Source organism: Mobula birostris, chromosome 1 (genome assembly GCF_030028105.1).
Source record: "Mobula birostris isolate sMobBir1 chromosome 1, sMobBir1.hap1, whole genome shotgun sequence".
NCBI lineage: Eukaryota > Metazoa > Chordata > Chondrichthyes > Myliobatiformes > Myliobatidae > Mobula > Mobula birostris.
The window spans coordinates 188,058,884-188,082,840 of NC_092370.1; the positions used below are offsets into that span (position 1 = coordinate 188,058,884).

At 40.1% G+C, this 23,957-nt stretch overlaps 1 protein-coding gene across 1 annotated transcript in view; it reads left to right on the forward strand.

Annotated features, from left to right (window-relative positions):
• The window catches only part of sec23a (Sec23 homolog A, coat complex II component), a 61,915-nt gene that overhangs the window by 16,527 nt on the left and 21,431 nt on the right, over positions 1-23,957 (forward strand). Inside the window, exons 2-10 of the mRNA XM_072267538.1 lie at positions 398-639; positions 1,344-1,401; positions 3,663-3,749; positions 3,949-4,185; positions 5,193-5,272; positions 7,071-7,215; positions 16,336-16,494; positions 19,301-19,416; positions 21,821-21,944. Coding sequence (XP_072123639.1) covers positions 419-639; positions 1,344-1,401; positions 3,663-3,749; positions 3,949-4,185; positions 5,193-5,272; positions 7,071-7,215; positions 16,336-16,494; positions 19,301-19,416; positions 21,821-21,944 — 1,227 coding nt within the window. The 5' untranslated portion in view covers positions 398-418. The remainder of the gene's footprint in view (positions 1-397; positions 640-1,343; positions 1,402-3,662; positions 3,750-3,948; positions 4,186-5,192; positions 5,273-7,070; positions 7,216-16,335; positions 16,495-19,300; positions 19,417-21,820; positions 21,945-23,957) is intronic.

The window sequence follows — 23,957 nt, forward strand, 5'->3', positions numbered from 1 at the left end:
AATGTCTCTGAAACACCATTATCATCTCTGCTTCCACCACCACATACATACAAAGTGCTAATACAGTTTTTGAATGGAGTATAGTTTTAATGCCTTGAATTAAAAACTAAAAATTACTTTTAACAGTATTAAATGTATCGCTACTTACATGACTGAACGAATTTAGATCTGTGGCCTACATACTCAATTTTAGGATTCACTCTTTGATGAGTATCAGGCGGTTTGAGACACTTACCTGATTACTCAAGCCTTAACCAGCTCGGGTCACGTTGCAGGGAAAAATAATAACAGTGTGGTGTGATTTGTGTTTTCTGATAATATTCAAAATGTAAGTTATTTGTATTTTCATTATGACACTTTTAAAAAACTAAACAGACTAAGTTGTTTCTTTTTACAGATAGAAGTTTGCCAGGTAACAATGGCAACTTTTATAGAGTTCATCCAGCAAAACGAAGATCGGGACGGTGTTCGGTTAAGCTGGAATGTTTGGCCTTCAAGTCGTTTGGAAGCAACCAGAATGGTTGTTCCTCTGGGTACCTTGTTTACTCCATTAAAAGAGCGACCTGACTTGCCTCCCATTCAGTATGAACCTGTCCTCTGCAGTAGAGCAACCTGCCGTGCAGTCTTGAATCCATTATGGTAAGTCTTTTATAGGTATAAAGTAAATAGTGGAAGATCAGCTGACTCAGAGAAAGTACCCACTGCAGTGTGAATAGTAATTCATTTTATACAGTTACATTATCTGTAATTAAAATATTTTGCAAAACATTTAAATTATTGAAAGCATATAATGTTGCAAAAGACATCCCTTGGAATGGTGGGTTTCTTTCAGGATCAAAGCAATTTATATAAGCAGATGAACAGGGGTAATTATTGCAAATGCTGGAAAACTGAAATGGAAGCAAAACTTAAAAGCAATATATAGGTTAGTAAACATCGATAAAGAGAAAAGATAGATCAATATTTTTGAACATTGTTTCTGTAAGCTAGAGCAAATGTTGACTGTTCATTAGTTTATAACTTTAAGTCTTTGACATTATGATCCATGTCACCATGGACGAAGTGGGCAATATGGTGAGGAATGGTTGATGCCTGCTTTTGTCCAATGGCCCTCTTTCTAACACTTGCAAAATTAGTTCTTGCCTGAAGTATTGCCAGGTGGACCAAGGTTTGTTAAGATTATTGTAGAGACCTGTCCTGTAATGTCCTTTTTAAGTGATTTCCTATAGGACAGAAAATTAGTGATAGGTATTGAGGAATCTGAAAAATTTTATTTCTGCTGCTAAGTATATGGAAGAAAACTAAGCAAAATGCAAACTGATTTGTTTTCTTGTTGCTCTTAGTCAGGTGGATTATAAGGCAAAGTTGTGGGCTTGTAATTTCTGCTATCAGAGAAATCAGGTAAGATAAATTATTTGTATGTATTTTACTGGTGTTTCACTACAATGTGTGTTGAGATACTGTATAACATGAATATATTTTAAATGGAGTATTGCAGTGTTTATGATATGAGTGTAACTCATTTGACTGGCTTGGCAATTACTTGAATTTAAAACAGGTTTTTAGATATTCAACTTTTATCCTTAAAGTTTTTGTGTACTTCACTAGGTCAAAAACTTGCATGCGTAAGGAGAGTATTTTCTGTAAAAGAAAAGAGGAAAAAAAGTATTTTTAAAAATGTCACTGCTTTTTTGATTCCAGACCTAACCAGTTCCCCTCTACCACCACTCTGCTCCATCTAACGGAATTAGTCCTTACTCTTAATAATTTCTCCTTTGGCTCCTCCCACTTCCTCCAAACTAAAGGTGTAGCCATGAGCACCTGTATGGGTCCTAGCTATGCCTGCCTTTTTGTTGGCTTTCTATTCTGGTATCTGTCAACAACAGGAATTCTGCAGATGCTGGAAATTCAAGCAACACACATAAAAGTTGCTGGTAAACGCAGCAGGCCAGGCAGCATCTTGCAGATGCTGGAAATTCAAGCAACACACATAAAAGTTGCTGGTGAACGCAGCAGGCCAGGCAGCATCAGTTAGTCCCGACGAAGGGTCTCGGCCTGAAACGTCGACTGCACCTCTTCCTAGAGATGCTGCCTGGCCTGCTGTGTTCACCAGCAACTTTTATGTGTGTTGCTCTGGTATCTGTCCCCCACTTTTCCTTCGCTACATTGATGACTGCATTGGCGTTGCTTCCTGCACGCATGCTGAGCTTGTTGACTTCATTAACTTTGCCTCCAACTTTCACCCTGCCCTCAAGTTCACCTGGTCCATTTCCGACACCTCCCTCCCCTTTCTAGATCTTTCTGTCTCTATGCCTGGAGACAGCTTATCTACTGATGTCTACTATAAGCCTACTGACTCTCACAGCTATCTGGACTATTCCTCTTCTCACCCTGTCTCTTGCAAAAATGCCATCCCCTTCTCGCAATTCCTCCGTCTCCGCTGCATCTGCTCTCAGGATGAGGCTTTTCATTCCAGGACGAAGGAGATGTCCTCCTTTTTTAAAGAAAGGGGCTTCCCTTCCTCCACCATCAACTCTGCTCTTAAACGCATCTCTCCCATTTCACGTACATCTGCTCTCACTCCATCCTCCCGCCACCCCACTACGAATAGGGTTCCCCTTGTCCTCAACTATCACCCCACCAGTCTCCGAGTCCAACATATAATTCTCCATAACTTCTGCCACCTCCAACGGGATCCCACCACAAAGCACATCTTTCCCTCCCCCACCCTCTGCTTTCCGCAGGGATCACACCCTACGCGACTCCCTTGTCCATTCGCTCCCCCCCATCCCTCCCCACCTATCTCCCTCCTGGCACTTATCCTTGTAAGCGGAACAAGTGCTACACATGCCCTTACACTTCCTCCCTCACTACCATTCAGGGACCCAGACAGTTCTTCGAGGTTAGGCGACACTTCACCTGTGAGTCGGCTGAGGTGATATACCGCGTCCGGTGCTCCCAATGTGGCCTTCTATATATTGGCGAGACCCGACGCAGACTGGGAGACTGTTTCACTGAACACCTACGCTCTGTCCGCCAGAGAAAGCAGGATCTCCCAGTGGCCACACATTTTAATTCCACGTCCCATTCTGATATGTCTATCCACGGCCTCTTCTACTGTAAAGATGAAGCCACACTCAGGTTGGAGGAACAAAACCTTATATTCTGTCTGGGCAGCCTCCAACCTGATGGCATGAACATTGACATCTCTAACTTCCGCCAGTGCCCCACCTCCCCCTCGTACCCCATCCGCTAATAATTTATATACACACATACTTTTTCTCTCTCTCCTTTTTCTCCCTCTGTCCCCCTCACTATACCCCTTGCCCATCCTCTGGTTTCCCCCCTCCCCCTTTTCTTTCTCCCTGGGCCTCCTGTCCCATGATCCTCTCATATCCCTTTTGCCAATCACCTGTCCAGCTCTTGGCTCCATCCCTCCCCCTCCTGTCTTCTCCTGTCATTTTGGATCTCCCCCTCCCCCTCCAACTTTCAAATCCCTTACTAGCTCTTCTCTCAGTTAGTCCGGACGAAGGGTCTCAGCCCGAAACATCGACTGTACCTCTTCCTAGAGATGCTGCCTGGCCTGCTGCGTTCAACTTTTATGTGTGTTGCTCACTTTTAAGGTACTTGTTTTAAGTATATTTAATTTATATTTTACATAGTTTCCACCTTCCTATTCTGGGATATCTGAAATGAACCAACCAGCAGAGCTTCTACCACAATTTTCAACGATTGAGTATGTAGTTCAGGTAAGACTTTTGAATCACAGTTTTACTTAGCATAGACATATTTTATTCATTTTGCTGAGTTATATTGAAATCATATTGAAGTTAAATAGATTTTCAAGAAATAGCAATGCTTTGTCAATACTACTTGTTCCTGCAGTTTTCATTGCTGCATTATTTATTTAGAGACTTAAGTATGTTGCACATTTCTTCTTCTCTACAGCGTGGCCCTCAGATGCCTTTAATCTTTCTTTATGTTGTGGATACTTGCATAGAAGATGAAGATTTGCAAGCCTTGAAAGAATCCATGCAAATGTCCTTGAGCCTTCTGCCACCTACAGCTTTGGTTGGTCTTATTACATTTGGCAGAATGGTACAGGTTCATGAGCTTGGTTGTGAGGGTATATCTAAAAGTTATGTCTTCAGAGGTACAAAGGATCTGACAGCAAAGCAGCTGCAGGTAAGCACTAATGCCAGGGTAGGAATTTGAAGCTGATAGATTAATGATGATCCTTTTGGTTTTAAAAGTAAAGCTGTAATTTTATCCACCTCCGGAAACAAGCTGTCTAAGTTGTTTTGCTGATCACCAGGAACCAACTATACTCTCACCTTTTTTTTAAGAATTTCATTTCTTATCGGTTCAGTTGCATTTTATATTTTACATGGTATATTGTGAGAATATTCTAGAACAAAAATGCTTTTTAAATTGTTGAAACTTCCTGAGTATAATGTTATTATGAGCAGTTTTCTAACATAGTTTGATTAGTGTAAGTTTTTTTAAAAGTCAAAACATTGATAAGTTAGCTGCTTGTCCTTGAAGTAGTGATGAAAAATGATTTTGAATTCATGCTAATTTTTCTGGGAACTTGTATTTTCCTCTTATTGTGATTTGGAACAAATAAACATCACTTGATCAAAATGTTTTAAGGAGATTGATCTTAGAAGGGCAAGTATGCCTTTGACAAGGTGATAAAGGCATGCTAGCCAAGTTGAGTAGTAGTTTAATAGGTAGCTGTTTTCTCCCTGAGTTAAAAAAGCTTGTGTTTGAGTCAGAGAAATACTTCATTTATGTTTCTGTTAGTTCCCTGGGTTATATACAGCTGATCTGTAATGAGCAAACTTCTTTGGTTCTGTATGTGAGAAATAGCATAATACAACCTGAAATAGTAGCCAGAGCTTCTATATAATATTATTAGACTAATTGGGATCTATTCTGAATAAGGAGTATTTCTCATTAAAATTGTAAGTAAGTTATACTTTTTCTGTGAATTACCACGTATTAGCAGTTAGTATGAACTCTTTTCCTGAAGAACTGAGCTCATGCTGTTTGGGGAATTTGAATATAAACTGAATATTGATGGCTGTGCTTTGAACAAGCATATTTGCTGACCATGACTTCAGTGGAAGAAGGAAATGTATTTATTGCATTATTAATAGCTTTAAGTTACTTTATTTTTTTTTAAACAGGACATGTTGGGCTTAACCAAGCCATTAGGTGCCCAAGCAGGGCGTGGACCTCAGGTTCAGCAGCCTCCTCCATCCAACAGGTAAAGTTGTATCTTAATTATTTAACTTCACAGTCAGGAAAAAAAATGAACCACAAGATAGAAGCTTTTTAGATAGAAGCCATTATCAATCTTAAGTGCTACTATTTCCTACTATAGTAACAGAATTATTAAACCTTTGATAATACTAATGTAATTGAAAAGAACCAATGAAATCTGGAGGGTAGGTGAAAGTCTAACATCAAACAAAAGATGCAATATATTTCAATAATATTCTTCATAATTCAGATTTCTACAATTGCACTCGCCTCCCATTTGGAAAGTGATGCCCTGCAGAATGGTAATTCATTATAATGCTGCTATTCTGGAGTCTGAGCACTCATTTTCTTACCCGTCTCCCCATGCCCCTCCCTCCACCATTCTATAATTAAGACAACTGTTAGCATGTGGGACTACCAGGAAAGTGGTCTAAACATTGATCCTATTGTCATGATAGGAAGTGAAATATCAAATGTGCAGAGGTGAGCAGTGTGGCTACTGTGCATGGAGATAAATGGCTTGGATGTGTGCTGGTAAGTGTGGGTGTTGTTTGAGACCACAGTAGCTTCTAGAGTGTTGACAGACTGCCTGAATCCTATGGCCTGTCTTATCACTTCTGTTGGAAGTTATAGACGTGTTATAGACTGCAGCTCTCCTCAGCTGGGAGATTTCTCTACAGTAAGTATGTACAACAGCGTGTGGCCACAAGATCCTCAAATTGTTACACCAAGGAAGGAGGTCATTCAACTCAGTGAGTCCCCTTCTTCCATCTTCGCAGAGTGCGCTGTAGATAATGACTTCTCATTATATGATAGCTTTGCCTTACTGTTGTCCTGATTAGCTGTTTCAAAATTACTTTAAAGCTATGTCCACTAATTTTTAACTAATTGATCCACATGCTTCATTGAGTAGTTTGTTTCACTGAGAAGTATTTGTTAGTTTACACTTAGTCCTTTCATTATACTCCTTACTAGGAAAGCTACCATTAAGACCACCTGATCTCTTATGTACTTAAGTACTTCTGTTTGTCTGAATTTATGGTTAATAGTGATATTTAAAATACAAATACACTGATTGTAGGGCTTTGCACAACAAGAATTTTAATAGGAGTGTTTTAGTTGTGGGTAAAGATGATGATAACTGGCATAGAGTGAGAACAGCTGATATGGTGAATGCACTGGTTCTGATTCATTTTCTTTACAATTCCTGTGGCACTCCAAAAAGTTATTAGCAAAGTGGAAACCACTTCAAATTAGCTATGAAGCTAGTACTTTGAACAAAAACAGAATTAATGTTAAATCCAACATTAGCTTTCAAAAGTGATAAATTGTTTTTCATTTTAAAATGTATCCAAGTCTTAAGAACCAAATTCCAATTCTTTGAGTAAGAAAGAGCATATAGCTTCAGTAATTTAAGTGGAGTATCTTTATGTATGTATATATGTATGTGTGTGTGTATACACCCATATATGGTGGATTCTGGTTAATTGGGACACATCGGGACAGTACATTTTGGCCCAATTAGGCAGCTACCCCAGTTAGCCGAAGTTTCATGAAAATAGTGCATATTTGGATCTTATGGTAACATATATGTTTTTGTCATAAAAATCATCAGAACAGAAATACGTTTACCATTACTTGAACCTTGAGATTGCCTTTATGCCTTGAGGTTTATGCTAATCATTCGTTTAATTCAATACTAATCTACTCATGCACCACTTGAGAAACTGAATTTAATGTCTTCATTGAACAGTGTAATAGTTCTGAAGTGCTTAATATACTTCAAATATTTAAATTCACAGATTTTTGCAACCTGTTCAAAAAATTGACATGAATTTGACTGATCTTTTGGGAGAACTACAACGTGATCCTTGGCCTGTACCACAAGGAAAAAGACCACTGAGATCAACTGGGGTTGCTTTGTCCATTGCTGTTGGTCTATTAGAGGTATGAAATTATCTACCTAAAAAAAAACTTGATTTTTGAAGTAGGCACGAGAGCAGTTGTACAGCATTATTAACTCAATTGAACTTGTTGCATGTGTATTCATTTTCAAGACGTGATGGAACCTGCCATTTTTAATATACTGTTGGTTTATTCAAATAATTACATAGCAAATTGCAGCCTCCACTTCTCTTTCTCTCCAGCCTTCTCTCCTCTCCATTTTGGATACAAGATCTCTTGGGTTAACTGTCATGAATAAATTGTCTAGCTTAAACTCTATCAAAACCTCCAATGTTTTCAACTTCCAAAAGTCACTGGTGAGCAAGATATGCGTCAAGTACATTCTAAAATTTTATTGGGACTTCCAGCCCTCTCAGTTTGGGCCCAATAAGGATTTCATGTACCTGTGTTCAGTTGATTGCTTCTTCCGCCATTTTTCCCTCTGGATTCTATATACCATCCTCAGCACCATGCAGGGATACCTACAGGCCGATCTCTTTCTCTGCTACAGCTTCCTGTCATGGATCCATACCTTCAACTGCCAATTTTTCTCCTTCCTCCTGTCCAGGAAGGATCAGAAGATCATCCGTCTTCAGACCTTGGCCCGAGCTGCTTCTGGCTTGGTCCTTGGCCTTAACCTCCTGCAGGATGTGGCTCCTGCCACCTCTGGAATGGGACCTGGCCTCCTGCAGGCTGCAGACCGTCTGCCTCTAACTGCAACTTGGATCTCAGCCCAGGCCACCCTTAAACTGCAAACCCTGCCGCCTCCAGCTCCATCCAGTTCCAACCTTGACTTGCGCCATCTTGAGCCAGCTGACCCTGTTTCCTCCAGCTCTAGTTCTAATGGCCCTAGTTGCCTCCAGTGCAGAGATCCCACTGTCTCTGTTTCTGGCTCTGGTACCGGTTCTGACCTCTGCCGCCTTCACCTCCGGGCCAAGACCTTTCTCACTGCCTCTGGATCCTATCACTCTTCTTCTTCCACTACTACTCCCAACCACCCCTGGGTTTCTCAGGCTTCCTTTTACCCTTTGTCCCCCTTTCATTCATCTGAGCCCCTTTCTTCTCCCAACCCATTTTCCCTGAAGATCTCAATCCCCCCCCCTCTGACCCCACCAACTCTCTTCCCCTCCGATCCCAGCTCATATCTCTGCCATGATTTAATCATCCCCTCTGACCTTCCTTTCTCTGATGCAGAATGTTCTGTCCTCAGAAAGTGCCTTACCATTTTACCCCGTACCAACACCTTAGTGAGTTCCTTGCCTGCCATGATGCCAAGTTCTTCTTCTGTTGCCTCCCTCTCCAAGCCTACTTCTTATTTCATCCCCCACTGATGACCTCTTCTCCCATCTTTAATCCTCCTGTTCTTCTTGGACACCATGCTCTGGTATCCTGCACACTCTGGATCATTTCATCTCTAACTGCTGATGAGTCACGTTGGATTCTGGTGTTTAAATCCAAGTTATTTTAGACGTCGGGAATGAGGCGCACAACTTGTTGTTTCACTATCATTTTAAGAGTTAATAGAACAAAGATAAATTGAAACAAGCAGTGATAGGGGTTCTACTAGTTCTAGAAGAGAGAAACTAAGTATGGTACCTAGCATAAAATAGCAATTTTATATCACAGAGATGAGAAAACTTCCATTAAAAATTTGTAGATACGAGACAACCAATTAGAAAGTACTAATTTGAATACTGCAGTACCAAGTTAACCAATGAGAAAGCGCTTATTCACTTAATGCAGAACAAAGAAACTTACAGAGCTTTCCAGAATTATACTTTGTATAGCCATTAGGAATCATTATAAGCAGTTACTTATATATAAGGTATTATATAAAATACAAGCAAGTAATTAATTGCAAACAACAGGAATTCTGCAGATGCTGGAAATTCAAGCAACATACATCAAAGTTGCTGGTGAACGCAGCAGGCCAGGCAGCATCTGTAGGAAGAGGTGCAGTCGACGTTTCAGGCCAAAACCCTTCGTCAGGACTAACTGAAGGAAGAGTGAGTAAGGGATTTGAAAGTTGGAGGGGGAGGAGGAGATCCAAAATGATAGGAGAAGACAGGAGGGGGAGGGATAGAGCCAAGATAGAGGCTCGTACCCCATCTATTGCGTGAACATCGACTTCTCTAACTTCCGCTAAGGCCCCACCTCCCCCTCGTACCCCATCTGTTACTTATTTTTATGCACACATTCTTTCTCTAAATCTCCTTTTTCTCCCTCTGTCCCTCTGGATATGCCTCTTGCCCATCCTCTGGGTCCCCTCCCCCCCCTTGTCTTTCTTCCCGGACCTCCTGTCCCATGATCCTCTCATATCCCCTTTTGCCTATCACCTGTCCAGCTCTTGGCTCTATCCCTCCCCCTCCTGTCTTCTCCTATCATTTTGGATCTCCCCCTCCCCCTCCAACTTTCAAATCCCTTACTCACTCTTCCTTCAGTTAGTCCTGACGAAAGGTCTCGGCCTGAAACGTCGACTGCACCTCTTCCTACAGATGCTGCCTGGCCTGCTGCGTTCACCAGCAACTTTGATGTGTGTTGCTCAAATAATTAATTGCTAAGCTGCAAAGAAAATAACAATTAAACAGTCTAATCTAAAAATTAACAGTTGGATCCAACAACATCATTCTTCTTGACTTCAGCACTCCTCTTTCCTCTTTGAACCTTGTGCCCTCTACACGCGCTGCCCTCCACTCTCTCTGCACCAATCCTAACCTCACCATCAAAACCACAGACAAGAGGAGTGTTGTAGTCTGGTAGACTGACTGCTACCTTGCTGAGGCCAGGTGGCAACTCTCAGATACCTTCTCTTAGTTACCCTTTGAACGAGACCCCTCTAATGGGCATTAGGTCATTGTCTCCTGCACCATCACCAAGCTCATCGACTCTGGAGATCCCCCATCCACTGCCACCAACCTCAGAGTTCCATTATTCTGCACTGCTGATTTCTACCTCTTACCCAAGAATTACAGACCTGACTGTCTGGGTAACCCATTGCTTTTGCCTGCACCTGTACCACTGAACACGTTGGTACACCTTAACTCCATTTTGACCTCTTTGGTTCAGTCCCTACCTGGCTATATAAGTAATACTTCATATACTCTTGATCACTTCAATCATTCTGTCTCCATTTCTGGAAGCAGAATATCTATCAGACTATCTTTTATAAGCCTACTGATTCCCACAGCTGTCTTGACTATACTGTTTCCAGGGAGAACAGTCTTGTTTCTATAGTTTCAGAATCAGAATCAGAATCAGGTTTATTATCACCGGCATGTGTCGTGAAATTTGTTAACTTAGCAGCAGCAGTTCAATACAATGAATAATATATAGAAGAAAAACAAAGTAAATCAATACAGTATACGTATATTGAAAAGATTAAAATTCGTGCATTAATCAGAAATAATATATATTAAAAAAAAAAGTGAGGTAGTATCCAAGGGTTCAATGTCCATTTAGGAATCGGATGGCAGAGGGGAAGAAGCTGTTCCTGAATCACTGATCATGTGCCTTCAGGCTTCTGTACCTCCTACCTGATAGTAACAGTGAGAAAAGGGCATGCCCTGAGTGCTGGAGGTCCTTAATAATCGATGCTGCCTTTCTAAGACACTGCTCCTTGAAGATGTCCTGGGTACTTTGTAGGCTAGTACCCAAGATGGAGCCGACTAAGTTTACAACCCTCTCTTCTTTCAGTCCTGTGCAGTAGCTCCCCCCCGCCCCATACCAGACAGTGATGCAGCCTGTCAGAATGCTCTCCATGGTATATCTGTAGAAGTTTTTGAGTGTATTTGTTGACATACCAAATCTCTTCAAACTCCTAATGAAGTATAGTCACTGTCTTGCCTTCTGTATAACTGCATCGATATGTTGGGACCAGGTTAGGTCCTCAGAGATCTTGACACCAGGAACTTGAAACTGCTCAATCTCTCCACTTCTGATCCCTCTATGAGGATTGGTATGTGTTCCTTTGTCTTACCCTTCCTGAAGTCCACAATCCGCTCTTTCATCTTGCGTGCCAGGTTGTTGCTGCGACATCACTCCACTAGTTGGTATATTTTGTTCCTGTAAACCCTCTTGTCACCATTTGAGATTCTACCAACAATGGTTGTATCATCAGCAAATTTATGGATAGTACTTGAGCTATGTCTAGCCACAAAGTCATGGGTATAGAGAGAGTAGAGTAGTGGGCTAAGCACACACCCCTGAGGTGCACCAGTGTTGATCGTCAGCGAGGAGGAGATGTTATCACCAATCTGCACAGGTTGTGGTCTTCTGGTTACGAAGTCGAGGATCCAATTGCAGAAGGGGTACAGAGGCCCATGTTCTGTAACTTCTCAATTAGGATTGTGGGAATGATGGTATTAAATGCTGAGCTATGGTTAATGAACAGGATCCTGACATAGGTGTTTGTGTTGTCCAGGTGGTCTAAAGCCATATGAAGAGCCATTGAGATTGAATCTGCTGTTGACCTGTTGTGGCGATAGGTAAATTGCAATGGGTCCAGGTCCTTGCTGAGGCAGGAGTTCAGTCTAGTCATGACCAACCTCTTAAAGCTTTCATCACTGTAGATGTGAGTGCCACCGGGCGATAGTCTTTAAGACAGCTCATAGTTTTCTTCTTAGGCACTGGTATAAATTGTTGCCTTTTTGAAGCAAGTGGGAACTTCCGTCCGTAGCAGTGAGAGGTTGAAAATGTCTTTGAATACTCCTGCTAGTTGGTTGGCACAGGTTTTCAGGGCCTTACCAGGTACTCCATTGAGACCTTCCGCCTTGCGAGGGTTTACGGTCTTGAAAGACAACCTAACATCGGCCTCTGAGACAGAGATCACAGGGTGATCATGTGCAGCAGGGATCTTCACAGCTGTTGTTAAATTCTCCCTTTCAAAGCGGGCATAGAAGGCGTTGAGTTCATCTGGTAGTGAAGCATTGCTGCCATTCATGCTATTGGGTTTCGCTCTGTAGGAAGTAATGTCTTGCAAACCCTGTCAGAGTTGTCGTACATCCGATGTCACCTTTAACCTCGTTCGAAATTGTCTCTTTGCCCTTGAAATGACCCTCCGCGAGTCATACCTGGTTTTCTGGTACAGGCCTGAGTTGCCGGATTTGAATGTCACAGATCTAGCCTTCAGCAGATGAAGTACTTCCTGTTTCATCCACAGCTCTTGGTTTGGGAATGTACAGTCTAACCTTTTTGCTAAAATAACTCATTCCTGGAACCTTCCTATTCAATCTTCCTCTTTCCCATGGACTCTGGTAAAGTGCAATGACTGAAAACTGTTGTTTAACTCCTAAACAATGGCCTAACCAATGTGTTTTCATCAATTCTTCTGTTTTTGCACACTCAGCCTCTACGAAGTGCAGGATCCAATATCATCACTCTTGAAAGAAGGCCTGTCAGTTTCAGAGATGCATTCCATTTGTTTCTGCGTAGCTTACTGCTGGTACCAGAGCATCCACATTGTCTCTACTTTTCTGCAGTTGTACTGTATATCACTTTGCACTTCATTTACCCCTGTATCAGGTTATCTGTCTTCCTGCTGCCTATTTTTGTATTACTGTATAAAGAAATTAAAAGGAATGTGTTTGTTATATTAAGATTCCAGAATAGCTGTCCTCTTCACTATTTACCACACTTCCAATCTTGTGTTGGAAATGTAATATTGAAAATGTTATTGTACATATTATTGTCCACCATCCCTCATTCTGAGAAACAGCTATAATTTTCTACCTCTTTAAGCCAGTTCTTTCCTCATAAGAATTAAAGAACTAGGAGCAGGAACAGACTACTTGGCCTCTTGAACCTACTGTGCTATTCAGAATCATGGCAATGTTATAACACCACATTATTTTCTGTATCCTTTGATTCCTCTAATGTACAGAAATTTGTCAGTCTCTGTTTGAATGCTGTCAATAACTAAATATACAGCCCTCTGCCGTTGAGGATTGTAAAGATTCATCACCCTCTGTATTTCAGATATTAATGATCTGTCCCTTATTTTGATACTCTTGACTCCTAATCCTAGACTCCTTAGTCAAGCAAAGCATCCTCTTTGCATTTACCCCAGGAACTTAGTGTGTTCTAAAGAATTAACTTCTTATTCTTCTAAATTCTCACCATATGACAGACCCATTAATCCAGCAACTAATAATGATACTCATTCCTTCTATAGAAAATTATAGTTATTAGGAAGGACTTGGAGTGTAAGGTGTGGGGCTAATGCCAGATTGAAAAAAGAGTTGAGGTAATTAGGCCCAACTAGAGTGGGTTTGTATTCAATTGAACTAGAGGGATGTTATATAACTTTTTAGTATATACTTTAATATTTTCATTAGAGTAGTACATAGAATATTTTCTTTAATATTTTCATTAGAGTAGTACATAGAAATATGCAGATTTTAGGAAGGGATTTTTGCTTTAATTGATGGTGAAAAAAATCCTTCTGATCAAACTCTTTAAACTCCCTTACCCTTTGTGACCCTATGACTAAGCTTTCAGTTCCCTTCCTAATTAGTGTATCCTTCAGATCATTGCAAAACTTTGACTAGTTTGGGGTATCTTATACATGAAGTTTACTACTGCAATGATATTAATGGTATTGGCAGACCAGCAGATGGAGACCTTGCACTTTTAAAAATGGCCGGTAATTGCAAATATTGCAACATCAGCTAAGAGAAAGAGCTGCAAAACTAACCATGCATTCCCTGTAAAAATTAAAAGGTTTTCTAATTGAAATGTTAAGAATGAGTAAACAAATTGATCAGGTATATAGTTGGAAACTATTTTCTAGAGTAGTGAGATATGATTTTAAAATTGGAGGTATAGAAGTTTTTAGGATTTGAAAACCAGATAAAGATAACAAGAGTTTATTAGAAAGAAATATGAATATACATTCAGTTAGGAAAATGGTAAAAGACAGAATTTTTAACCAGGATAGATTTTTAATTAAAAAAACACAGCATAATTAGAAACAAATAGGTATGGTAATCAATACGCTAAAATGACTAAGGTTGAAAATTAGGTATTCTGGAATACTTCTGGAAGATTTGGACAGAATGGTAGAGGAGGAGAAGCTGCCTTGATATTAAAGGATGGAAGAACAGATTTTAACCTAAAATCAAGAAGTAGACACATTGTGAGTGGAGTTAAGAAACAATAAGGGACAGAAAACTCTGAAGCCTCTTGTACATAGGTATCCACAATATGGCAGTATTGTTCTTTGTATAATTAAGGAAGTTATGGTAATACGATTGGCAAAAGTAGTGTGGAGCATTATTTCACAGACTGTATAGCAATAGGGTTTTAAATCAATATGCTGAGGGATCAATAAGGAAACAATTTACCATTGGAGTACTATGCTAATAAGAATGCGCAGATGACTTCTGAATTTATAAGAAATGGCTGATGAGTTGGGATATGGACCTGTAGAGGAATGCAATTTTGCTGCGCACCCTGGTGTAGAATGTTTGAAAAATATCCAGCTGGAGTTCTGGCTGCCAATACACATCCTTGGTGCAGTTAATAGATATGGGAATCAGTAAAAATTTAAAGATGTTGTATTGACAGAAAAATTGGTGAACCACATTCTTGAAGCAATTGAAGAAAATCTATTACATCTTCAACAGCAAAGGAAGTGTGTGCAAGGGATAAGCTTTTACAGACAGTACAGTTTGTCAGTGATAGTTGGTGAGAAGTAAACAGCAAGACAATTCAGAACTGTTTTGCTCACTGCAGTTTCAAGTATTCTGACTTGGAGACTCCAGAAATGGCCGGGAGTGAAAATGAAATGATTTCACTACTTCAACAAGTTGGGAACTATGCAAAATTTGAAACTGTCAACTATCATCTTGAATGTTACCATTGAAAATGAAGATTTAGGGGATGCAATTGTTGAAAGCATTGTATCAAAACACCAAGGCGGGGAATATGAAAATGAGGCAAATTACAAGGGTGACACAACTGAACTCAGTAGCTAGCAACTACAAAGGATGCCAGGAAATTTATTGTTGGATTACGACTTTACTTCATGCAGAAAGGCAATGAAATAGTCCAGTTCAATATCTGCACAAGGTGTCTGTGCTAATTTTGTTCATTTACAGTCAATCAAAAGAACATGCCAACATACAGTCAATAAATTCCTATTGGTAACCATTACAAACTAATACAGTTTTATAGTACTGTAGTAATAATAGTTATATTTTCATTTGTTCTCTATTTCATTTAAATACATAATTTGTTACTCAATTAAATAGTAGTTTGTCTTTTTTATACCTTTGTAACTATTTCCATGAAACTTTGGATAACTGGGGCAGCCGTTTAAGATAGCCAAAACATCCTGGTTCTAATGTGTACTGAATTTGGTTCCTTAAGGTTGTTATAACCAGGGATGGTAGTGAGGGGGAAGTTCCCACTACCTTTTAAAGGTTCCCAATGATGTGCATCTCAAATGGCCTCTGACAACCAAGTCCAGCTCCTGGCCTGCACGTGTGGGTTAGCTACTGAGCCCAGTGAAACCATTTCTACTGACAGAAGGGGCAAAGGTGGGTTTCTGATTGCTTAAAACCAGTTACTTCAGGCAGATAAGGCTCGTTAGCTGTAGTTGGCAGCTCATCTAGGAGAAGGAAAGTTCTGATCTCAAATCTTTGCTTCCTCGCACCATACCCATGGGGAAGGCTTTGGGAGTAAACCCCAAGGAAAAATCCGTAGCTGGAGTCCATAAGGCAGTCCTACATTGAGTTCAATGCTGACTGGCAATTCCTGCAATGCAGCTGGTGCCAATCTGTATCCGTCTTTTCTGTTCCTTTGATTCATCAGCTGTGTGGAAAGTGGGAGCCTACTACATGGGCAACAGCTTGCTTTCCATATTGTACTGTCCTGACTTACATATCATGTAGACAGCTGGGGTGCAACATCCATGATCAACAGCAACCAACCAACGGAGGGCCTCAACTAAATAAATTATGGAAGATCTGGAAGTGTAACTAAATGAGTGCAACTTATTTAAGATTATATATTACTAATGCTGAAATTGTAAAGACCGTACAAAATAATTTAGTGCATGTTGTCCAGTAGTAATTTATACTAATTTACTTACCCCTAGCTTTGATTTAACTTTCATTTAAACAGTGTACTTTTCCCAACACTGGAGGTCGTGTGATGCTGTTCATTGGGGGACCGGCCACACAAGGGCCTGGAATGGTTGTGGGTGATGATCTAAAGACACCTATCAGGTCTTGGCATGACATTGAGAAAGACAACATCAAATACATGAAGAAAGCCATGAAGGTAAGTGTTGCACACTTTTCCTGAATATGAGCATAGGAAGATGTGTAGTCTTAGCCCATTGACTGTGCTGAAGGGTCTTTGACCTAAAATGTTATCTCTACTTTACAAGTAAGCTTTCTGCCCTACTGAATACTTCCAATATTATCTGCTTTTATGTCAGGCCTCTAGCATCAACAGTTATTTTGATTTTCAACTTCATTCTCTAACATGGTTGCTGCCAGTGTGTGACTTTACTCCATGTACCCAGCCATAACACAGTTAGGAGCAGGACTGACTACTTAGTCCTTGAAAAGTGTGCTCTGCCATTCAATAAGATAATGGCTGACCCATGATATTACTCCATATACTTGCCTATTATCTTTAGTATCAACAATTAAACTAGCATCAGCTACCATTTACAGAAGAAAAAAATCCTAAACTAGTTTCGCACTTTCAGTATAGCGTTACTTTCTAACTTCATTCCTTAATGGTTGGGCTGTAATTTTTGGATTTATCCATTGCTATTTCTGCACTCTAGAACCATTAAGATTGGATTATTTTGTTGTAGTACGTTTCCCATAATACCTGATAAGTTTTGATCAGTTCATTTCTTGACATCTAAATTTCAAGGAAAATAATCCTTGTCTGTGTAATAATCTCACCTAATAATTTAAACTGAAGTCCAGGAGTGATCTAGGTTGCATTCCCTCCACTGACAACTTCCTAAGGATTAATGTCCAGAACTTCTCTGATTGCATCAAGTATGCTGAGTCAAATGGATTGCTGTGACAGATTTCTAACAGCTTGTATTCTTGTACCATGTGCATACTTTAGTATTCTGTTAGTTATTTGGTTATTTTCCTTACAGTACTCACCTGTGACTTTTTAAGTATCTAAGTATGTGAATCCATAAGTTTCTATGCGCTTCCACTGTTTTAATCTTTTTTCAATCTTTTATAGGTCCAGAATGGAACATCTCATAATTTAATCCTATAGTTACTTAATCTTTGAATATTTCTCTACTATTTTAAGTATAAATCTATCCTGATTGCAATCTTGCCTATTTGTGTCATCAACAAATTTGATGTATGGCTTTCTGACTTACCATTTGCATTATTAAATGCAGTGTATATAGTTGAACCTCCAAAACAACTTAGAGGATGCCATTAGTCACTTCTTGGTATCTATTCCCCTATTTTGTCCATGATCCTGATTTGATTATCTTGTCACTCACCTATCTCCTAACTAGCTTAATAATTTGCCTTCGATTCCATGAGCAATTTTAGCTAAGAGGATGTTTTGAGAGTCATTTGAATATGTCTTTTGAAAGATAATTCCCAGGTTGACAATTTTAGTTACCCTAGCAAAAGTTATGTTAGGTTTTCCAGTCAAATCCTGTCTTTACAGATCCTTGTAGGCTTATTTGCTAAGCAACAAGGTTTTTGACTGCCCTGTCCTTAATTACAGACCGTGTTAATATCTCAACTACAAATATTGGGTTAGCTAGCCTATAATTCCCTGGTTTCCCCTCTCACCTTTCTCAAATAGTAGAGAGACTCATATAATTTGTTCATCATAAAGAAATGATTCCTGAATCGAGAGAACTTTGAATGATTATATGTAGGGGTCTGCAGTATCCTTACTGACTTCTTATCCTCAACAGATTACCACTCTGACTCTTCGTTGCCATTATCTTCTTTATTTTTTTTCTTTTGCTTTCATGAATTTTGATGAATTTCCAGCTCTGATTTAATTTTCTTGGGATATCCAGAATACTTTCACCATGGCTAATACTGAAAGCAATTATTCAAAGCGTGGCCAAGTGGTTAAGGCGATGGTCTTGTGATCTGAAGGTCGCTAGTTCGAGCCTCAGCTGAAGCAGCGTGTTGTGTCCTTGAGCAAGGCACTTTGCCCTGCGATGACACTGGTGCCAAGCTGTATCGGCCCCAGTGCCCTTCCCTTGGACAACATCGGTGGCGTGGAGAGGGGAGACTTGCAGCATGGGCAACTGCTGGTCTTCCATACAACCTTGCCCAGGCCTGCGCCCTGGGAACCTTACAAGGCACAAATCCATGGTCTCATGAGACTAACGGATGCCTGTAAAAATATATATTCAAAGTCAGCCTCTTCCCTTTTCTTCACAAGGAAGTGGTGGGTACAATATAGCAGTTGATGTTTTGTGTGACCTTTAAATTATTGTCTAAGCAGAATTTGCATTTTAAGTCTAGGTGTCCCCTTTTTTCATCAGTTTCCAAGTGTTCCATTCCAGATAGGCTACACTGTCATCTTCAACTCTTTACCCTGATCTACAAACCAGAACTCTTTTGTAACATATCACAATCATACATTTATTTAGGATATTTGTCATATGATTAACATAATGCAATATTCTTATTTGGTATCAATTAGTCCAAGTAGAGCATATGATTTTTTTTGCTCGCATGCTCAATATTTTCTATACCATTTTTACATTCATGCTGTATTTGGCACCTTCTTGTGCAATAATCACTAATCCTGTTCAAATCCTTGCTGAAAGTCTTCAATCCTAATATTCTAATACAATTATTTAAGTACCTGAATGTGTTCAATCTTCATAATGTAATCCTTATTATCAATCTCTGTTGTGAAAATAGTAACATTAGTTATATCTAAAATTATTACTTTGCAATAATTTAAGAATTGTAACTGTTTGTTTTACATTTTCCAGAGTTGTTCTGATAAAAGTGATAATATGAATTAATTCAATTTTATATCATGCCTGATAAGTGTTGCAGATTTTGAATTAGTTTAATATTTGTTGGTATTTGAACTTGCATTCTTAAAATAGCACTATGAAGCATTGTCAAATAGAGCGGCAGCAAATGGCCATGTTATTGATATCTATGCCTGTGCATTGGATCAGACTGGGCTCAACGAAATGAAGTGCTGCCCAAATCATACGGGGTAAGTAAAAGCTATGTGATGTGAGTTAGAATTTTGATCTTTTGCTCCACAGTTAAATTGTAGCAAAAAAAAATCTGAAAACTGTTAAACATGTACGTGTAGCAAATAAATTCTATTATATCTTTCTTAAATAGGTTGGAAAGACTAATCAAAACAAACTTCTGATGCATTATAATTGGCCTATATATATAAATAACGGATGGGGTACGAGGGGGAGGTGGGGCATTAGTGGAAGTTAGAGAAGTCTAAATGTTCATGCCATTAGTTTGGAGGCTACCCAGATGGAATATAAGGTGTTGTTCCTCCAACCTGAGTGTGGCTTCATCTTTACAGTAGAAGAGGCCGTGGATAGACATATCAGAATGGGAATGGGATGTGGAATTTAAATGTGTGGCCACTGGGAGATCCTGCTTTCTCTGGCGGACAGAGCATAGGTGTTCAGCAAAGCGGTCTCCCAGTCTGCATTGGGTCTCGCCAATATATAGAAGGCTGCATCGAGAGCACTGGATGCAGTATATCACCCCAGCTGACTCACAGGTGAAGTGTCGCCTCACCTGGAAGGACTGTCCGGGGCCCTGAATGGTGTAAGGGAGAAAATGTAAGGGCATGTGTAGCACTTGTTCTGCTTATAAGGATAAGTACCGGGAGGGAGATCGGTGGGGAGGGATGGGGGGGGGGGGAACGAATGGACAAGGGAGTTGCGTAGGGAGCAATCCCTGCGGAAAGCAGAGAGAGGTGGGGAGGGAAAGGTGTGCTTAGTGGTGGGATCCCATTGGAGGTGGCGGAAGTTACAGAGAATAATATGTTGGGCCCGGAGGCTGGTGGGGTGATAGGTGAGGACAAGGGGAACCCTATTCCTAGTGGGGTGGCGGGTGGATGGGGTGAGAGCAGATGTGCGTAAAATGGGAGAGATGCATTTGAGAGCAGAGTTGATGGTGGAGGAAGGGAAACCCCTTTCTTTAAAAAAAAGGACATCTCCTTCGTCCTGGAAATTCCTCCACCATCAGCTACGTTCCCAATGCGGCCTTCTATATATCGGCGAGACCCAATGCAGCCTGGGAGACCATTTCGTTGAACACATACGCTCTGTCCGCCAGAGAAAGCAGGATCTCCCAGTGGTCACACATTTTAATTCCACGTCCCATTCCCATTCTGATACATCTATCCACGGCCTCCTCTACTGTAAAGATGAAGCCACACTCAGGTTGGAGGAACAACACCTTATATTCCGTCTGGGTAGCCTCCAACCTGATGGCATGAACATTGACTTCTCAAACTTCCACTAATGCCCCACCTCCCCCTCATACCCCTTCCGTTTTATATATATATTTTTCTCTCTCTCCTTTTTCTCCCTCTGTCCCTCTCACTATACACCTTGCCCATCCTCTGGTTCCCCCCCCCCCTTTCTTTCTCCCTAGGCCTCCCGTCCCATTATCCTCTCATATCCCTTTTGCCAATCACCTGTCCAACTCTTGGCTCCATCCCTCCCCCTCCTGTATTCTCCTATCATTTTGGATCTCCCCCTCCCTCTCCCACTTTCAAATCTCTTATTAGCTCTTCTTTCAGTTAGTTCTGACGAAGGGTCTCAGCCCGAAACATCGACTGTACCTCTTCCTAGAGATGCTGCCTGGTCTGCTGCATTCACCAGCAACTTTTATGTGTGTTGCTTAAAATTCCAGCATTTGCAGATTTCCTCGTGTTTGCGTTTTCAAATAATCACATGTTGCAATACTGGTGTGTGGAAGAGGATCTCTGAATGCACAACGCTTCGAATCTTGAAGTGAATTGGCAACTGGAACACAAGACCACAAACATTCACTCTCAGTGGCCACTTTATTAGGTGCAGGAGGTTCTTGATAAAGTCACTCTGTGCGTGTGTATGGATATGTGTGTGTGTATGTGTATATATATCACACATGCACATGTATAATATGAAATATAATATATATCTGCTTTATCCCAGTTGAGAATCATAGTGAACAAGGTACATCCTGCATCAAAGAAATATATAATTTTAAGTTGATTGAATTTAGAAGAAGATTATCATTTCGAATATAGGAATACTATTGTACAAGTAATTGTTGCCATGTGACCAGTATTGAAGATAAATTTGGTTGCATTGGCTGTGTCAATCATTTTAAGGAATAATGAATGTTTATTCTTCTATAATAACTTGAATCAATTTTCCTTCACTATATTAACTTTAATCTATGAAATATACCTGTGTGAACATGCTGAGTCCTCGAACAAATTTGAGATTGAAATTTAAATCTCCTGAGAGAAAGTACTCTTGTATTGGAAATTGCTATCGTTTTTCTGATTCACCATCTTTTTAAACACCTTTGTGTAGTTTCACCAATTTTATTTTGTTTGTTGTGACTTTTCTCTTTTATCATTCCTGAAGAGGCTACATGGTGATGGGGGATTCGTTCAACACATCTCTATTTAAGCAAACCTTCCAACGAGTGTTTACGAAAGATATTCAGGGACAATTTAAAATGGCTTTTGGAGGCACGCTAGAAATTAAGGTATTGATAAAAATTTCTCACCATTATCCAGTTTGTTGCAAACGTCTGTGATTCTCAAGATTTTTTGAAATATCATAACTTTTGACAAGACCTTGTATTCCTAGTTGCAACATGAATTCAATATCATTTTCATTTCAGAGATAGAGATCCCCTAATCCTGGGTTTGCATTTTACTAGCCCCTGCATCCAGCACATCATTCTTTGTGAAGTAGCGACCCAAAACATTCACTGCCTATTTCCCTTCATTTATGCTGAGTTCCTCCAGTGCTTTTTGTGTTGCTCTGAATTTCAGCATCTGCATTTTGTTGTTCCTTCTTCATTTCCAGAATTGAACGCAATGCTCTTTGAGGTCTAATCAGAGTTTAGGAACTGCAGCATTACTTCGTGGCTCCTGAATTCAATTCCTTAACCAAGGAAGGCCAGCACACCAAACACCTTTTGAACCACCCTACTGCTTTGCACAGCAACTATGGACTTGGACCTCAAAATTTGTCTGTTCCTTCACACTGCTAAGAATCCTGAAATTAACCGTTATCCTCTGTTCTCAAGTTCAATCTTCCAAAATGTAGCACTTTACAATTTTCTGGATTGAGCTCCATCTGCCACTTTTCCACCCAGCTCTGCATCCTGTCTGTATTCTGTTGTAACCTACAACAGCCTTTTACGCCACCAACCTTAATGTCATCTGCAAACTTACTAACCCACTCTTCCACTTCCTCGTCCAAGCCACTTATAAAAATAACAAAGAGCAGGGGTCCCAGAAAAGATCTCTGCAGAACACCACATGTCATGGACCTCCAAACAGAATGCACTTCATCTACTACCATCTGTTGCTTTCTGTGGGCGATCCAATTCTGAATCCACACGGCCAAGTTTCCGTGGATTCCATATCCTTTGACTTGCTGGGTAAGCCTACTTTAGGGAAACCTTGTCAAATGGCATACTAAAACCCATAAGCACTACATCCACCACTCTGCCTTCATCAAATAGTTTTGTCACCTCCTCAAAAAATTAATTTGGGCTCATGAAGCACAACCTGCCCCTCACAGAGCTATGCCAACTATCCTTATCCAATAATTTGCTGATCACTGATATAAGACTCACTGCTCTATAATATCCAGGATTATTCCTACTACCTTTCTTGAACAATGAAACAACAGCCCAATCATTCTTTTCCCTTGCTTCTTATAGTAATCTGGGTATATTCTGTCTGGACCTGGGGACTTGTCTATCCTAATATTTTTCAGAAGCTCCAAGACTGCCTCTTTTTAGCCTAGATATGCTCCAGCACATTAGCCTGTTCCACACTGACCTCACATTCATCAAAGTGCCTTCCCCTGGTGAACACTGACACAAAGTGTTCATTGAGGACCTCCCTTATCTCCGCCCACTCCAGGTAGTTTTCCACCTTTATCCCTGAATGGTCCTACCCCTACTCTGGTTATCCTCCTGCCCTTCACATTTATGTAGAGTGCCTTGGGATTTTCCTTAATCATTATCATTAATGTCTTCTTATGTCTCCGTCTAGCTGTCCTAAGTTCCTCCTATACTCCTTCCAGGCTACCTTATAACTCTTGAGACCTGTCTGATTTTTGCTTTCTAAACCTTAAGTATGTTTTTTTTCTTCCTCTGGTGTAAAATTACATTTTTCTTGTCAACCATGGTTTCTTAGCCTACTATCCTTTCTTTGTCTCATGCAAGTGGTAAGCTGATTTTTGTAGCAGAAAATGTTTATTACTGGTCTCTTTGGAGTTTTTATTTAAGTTTTGATTTTAGAGAAGATGCAAAACACCTGTGTTCTAAATGGATAACCATGGGTTTGTTTTGGTGCATGTACAAATTATTTTAAAGAGGTCAATGTAATTTACAAATTTTTTTTCAGTAAAATTTTTAGTAGCATCATTCACATAAAGTATAGATATCATCAGATAGCTTTGAAAATTTAAAATATCTGTGGATTAAGATATTAGGAAACCTACCTAATGTATTTTAGTCTTTTGGCAACTTTTAAAA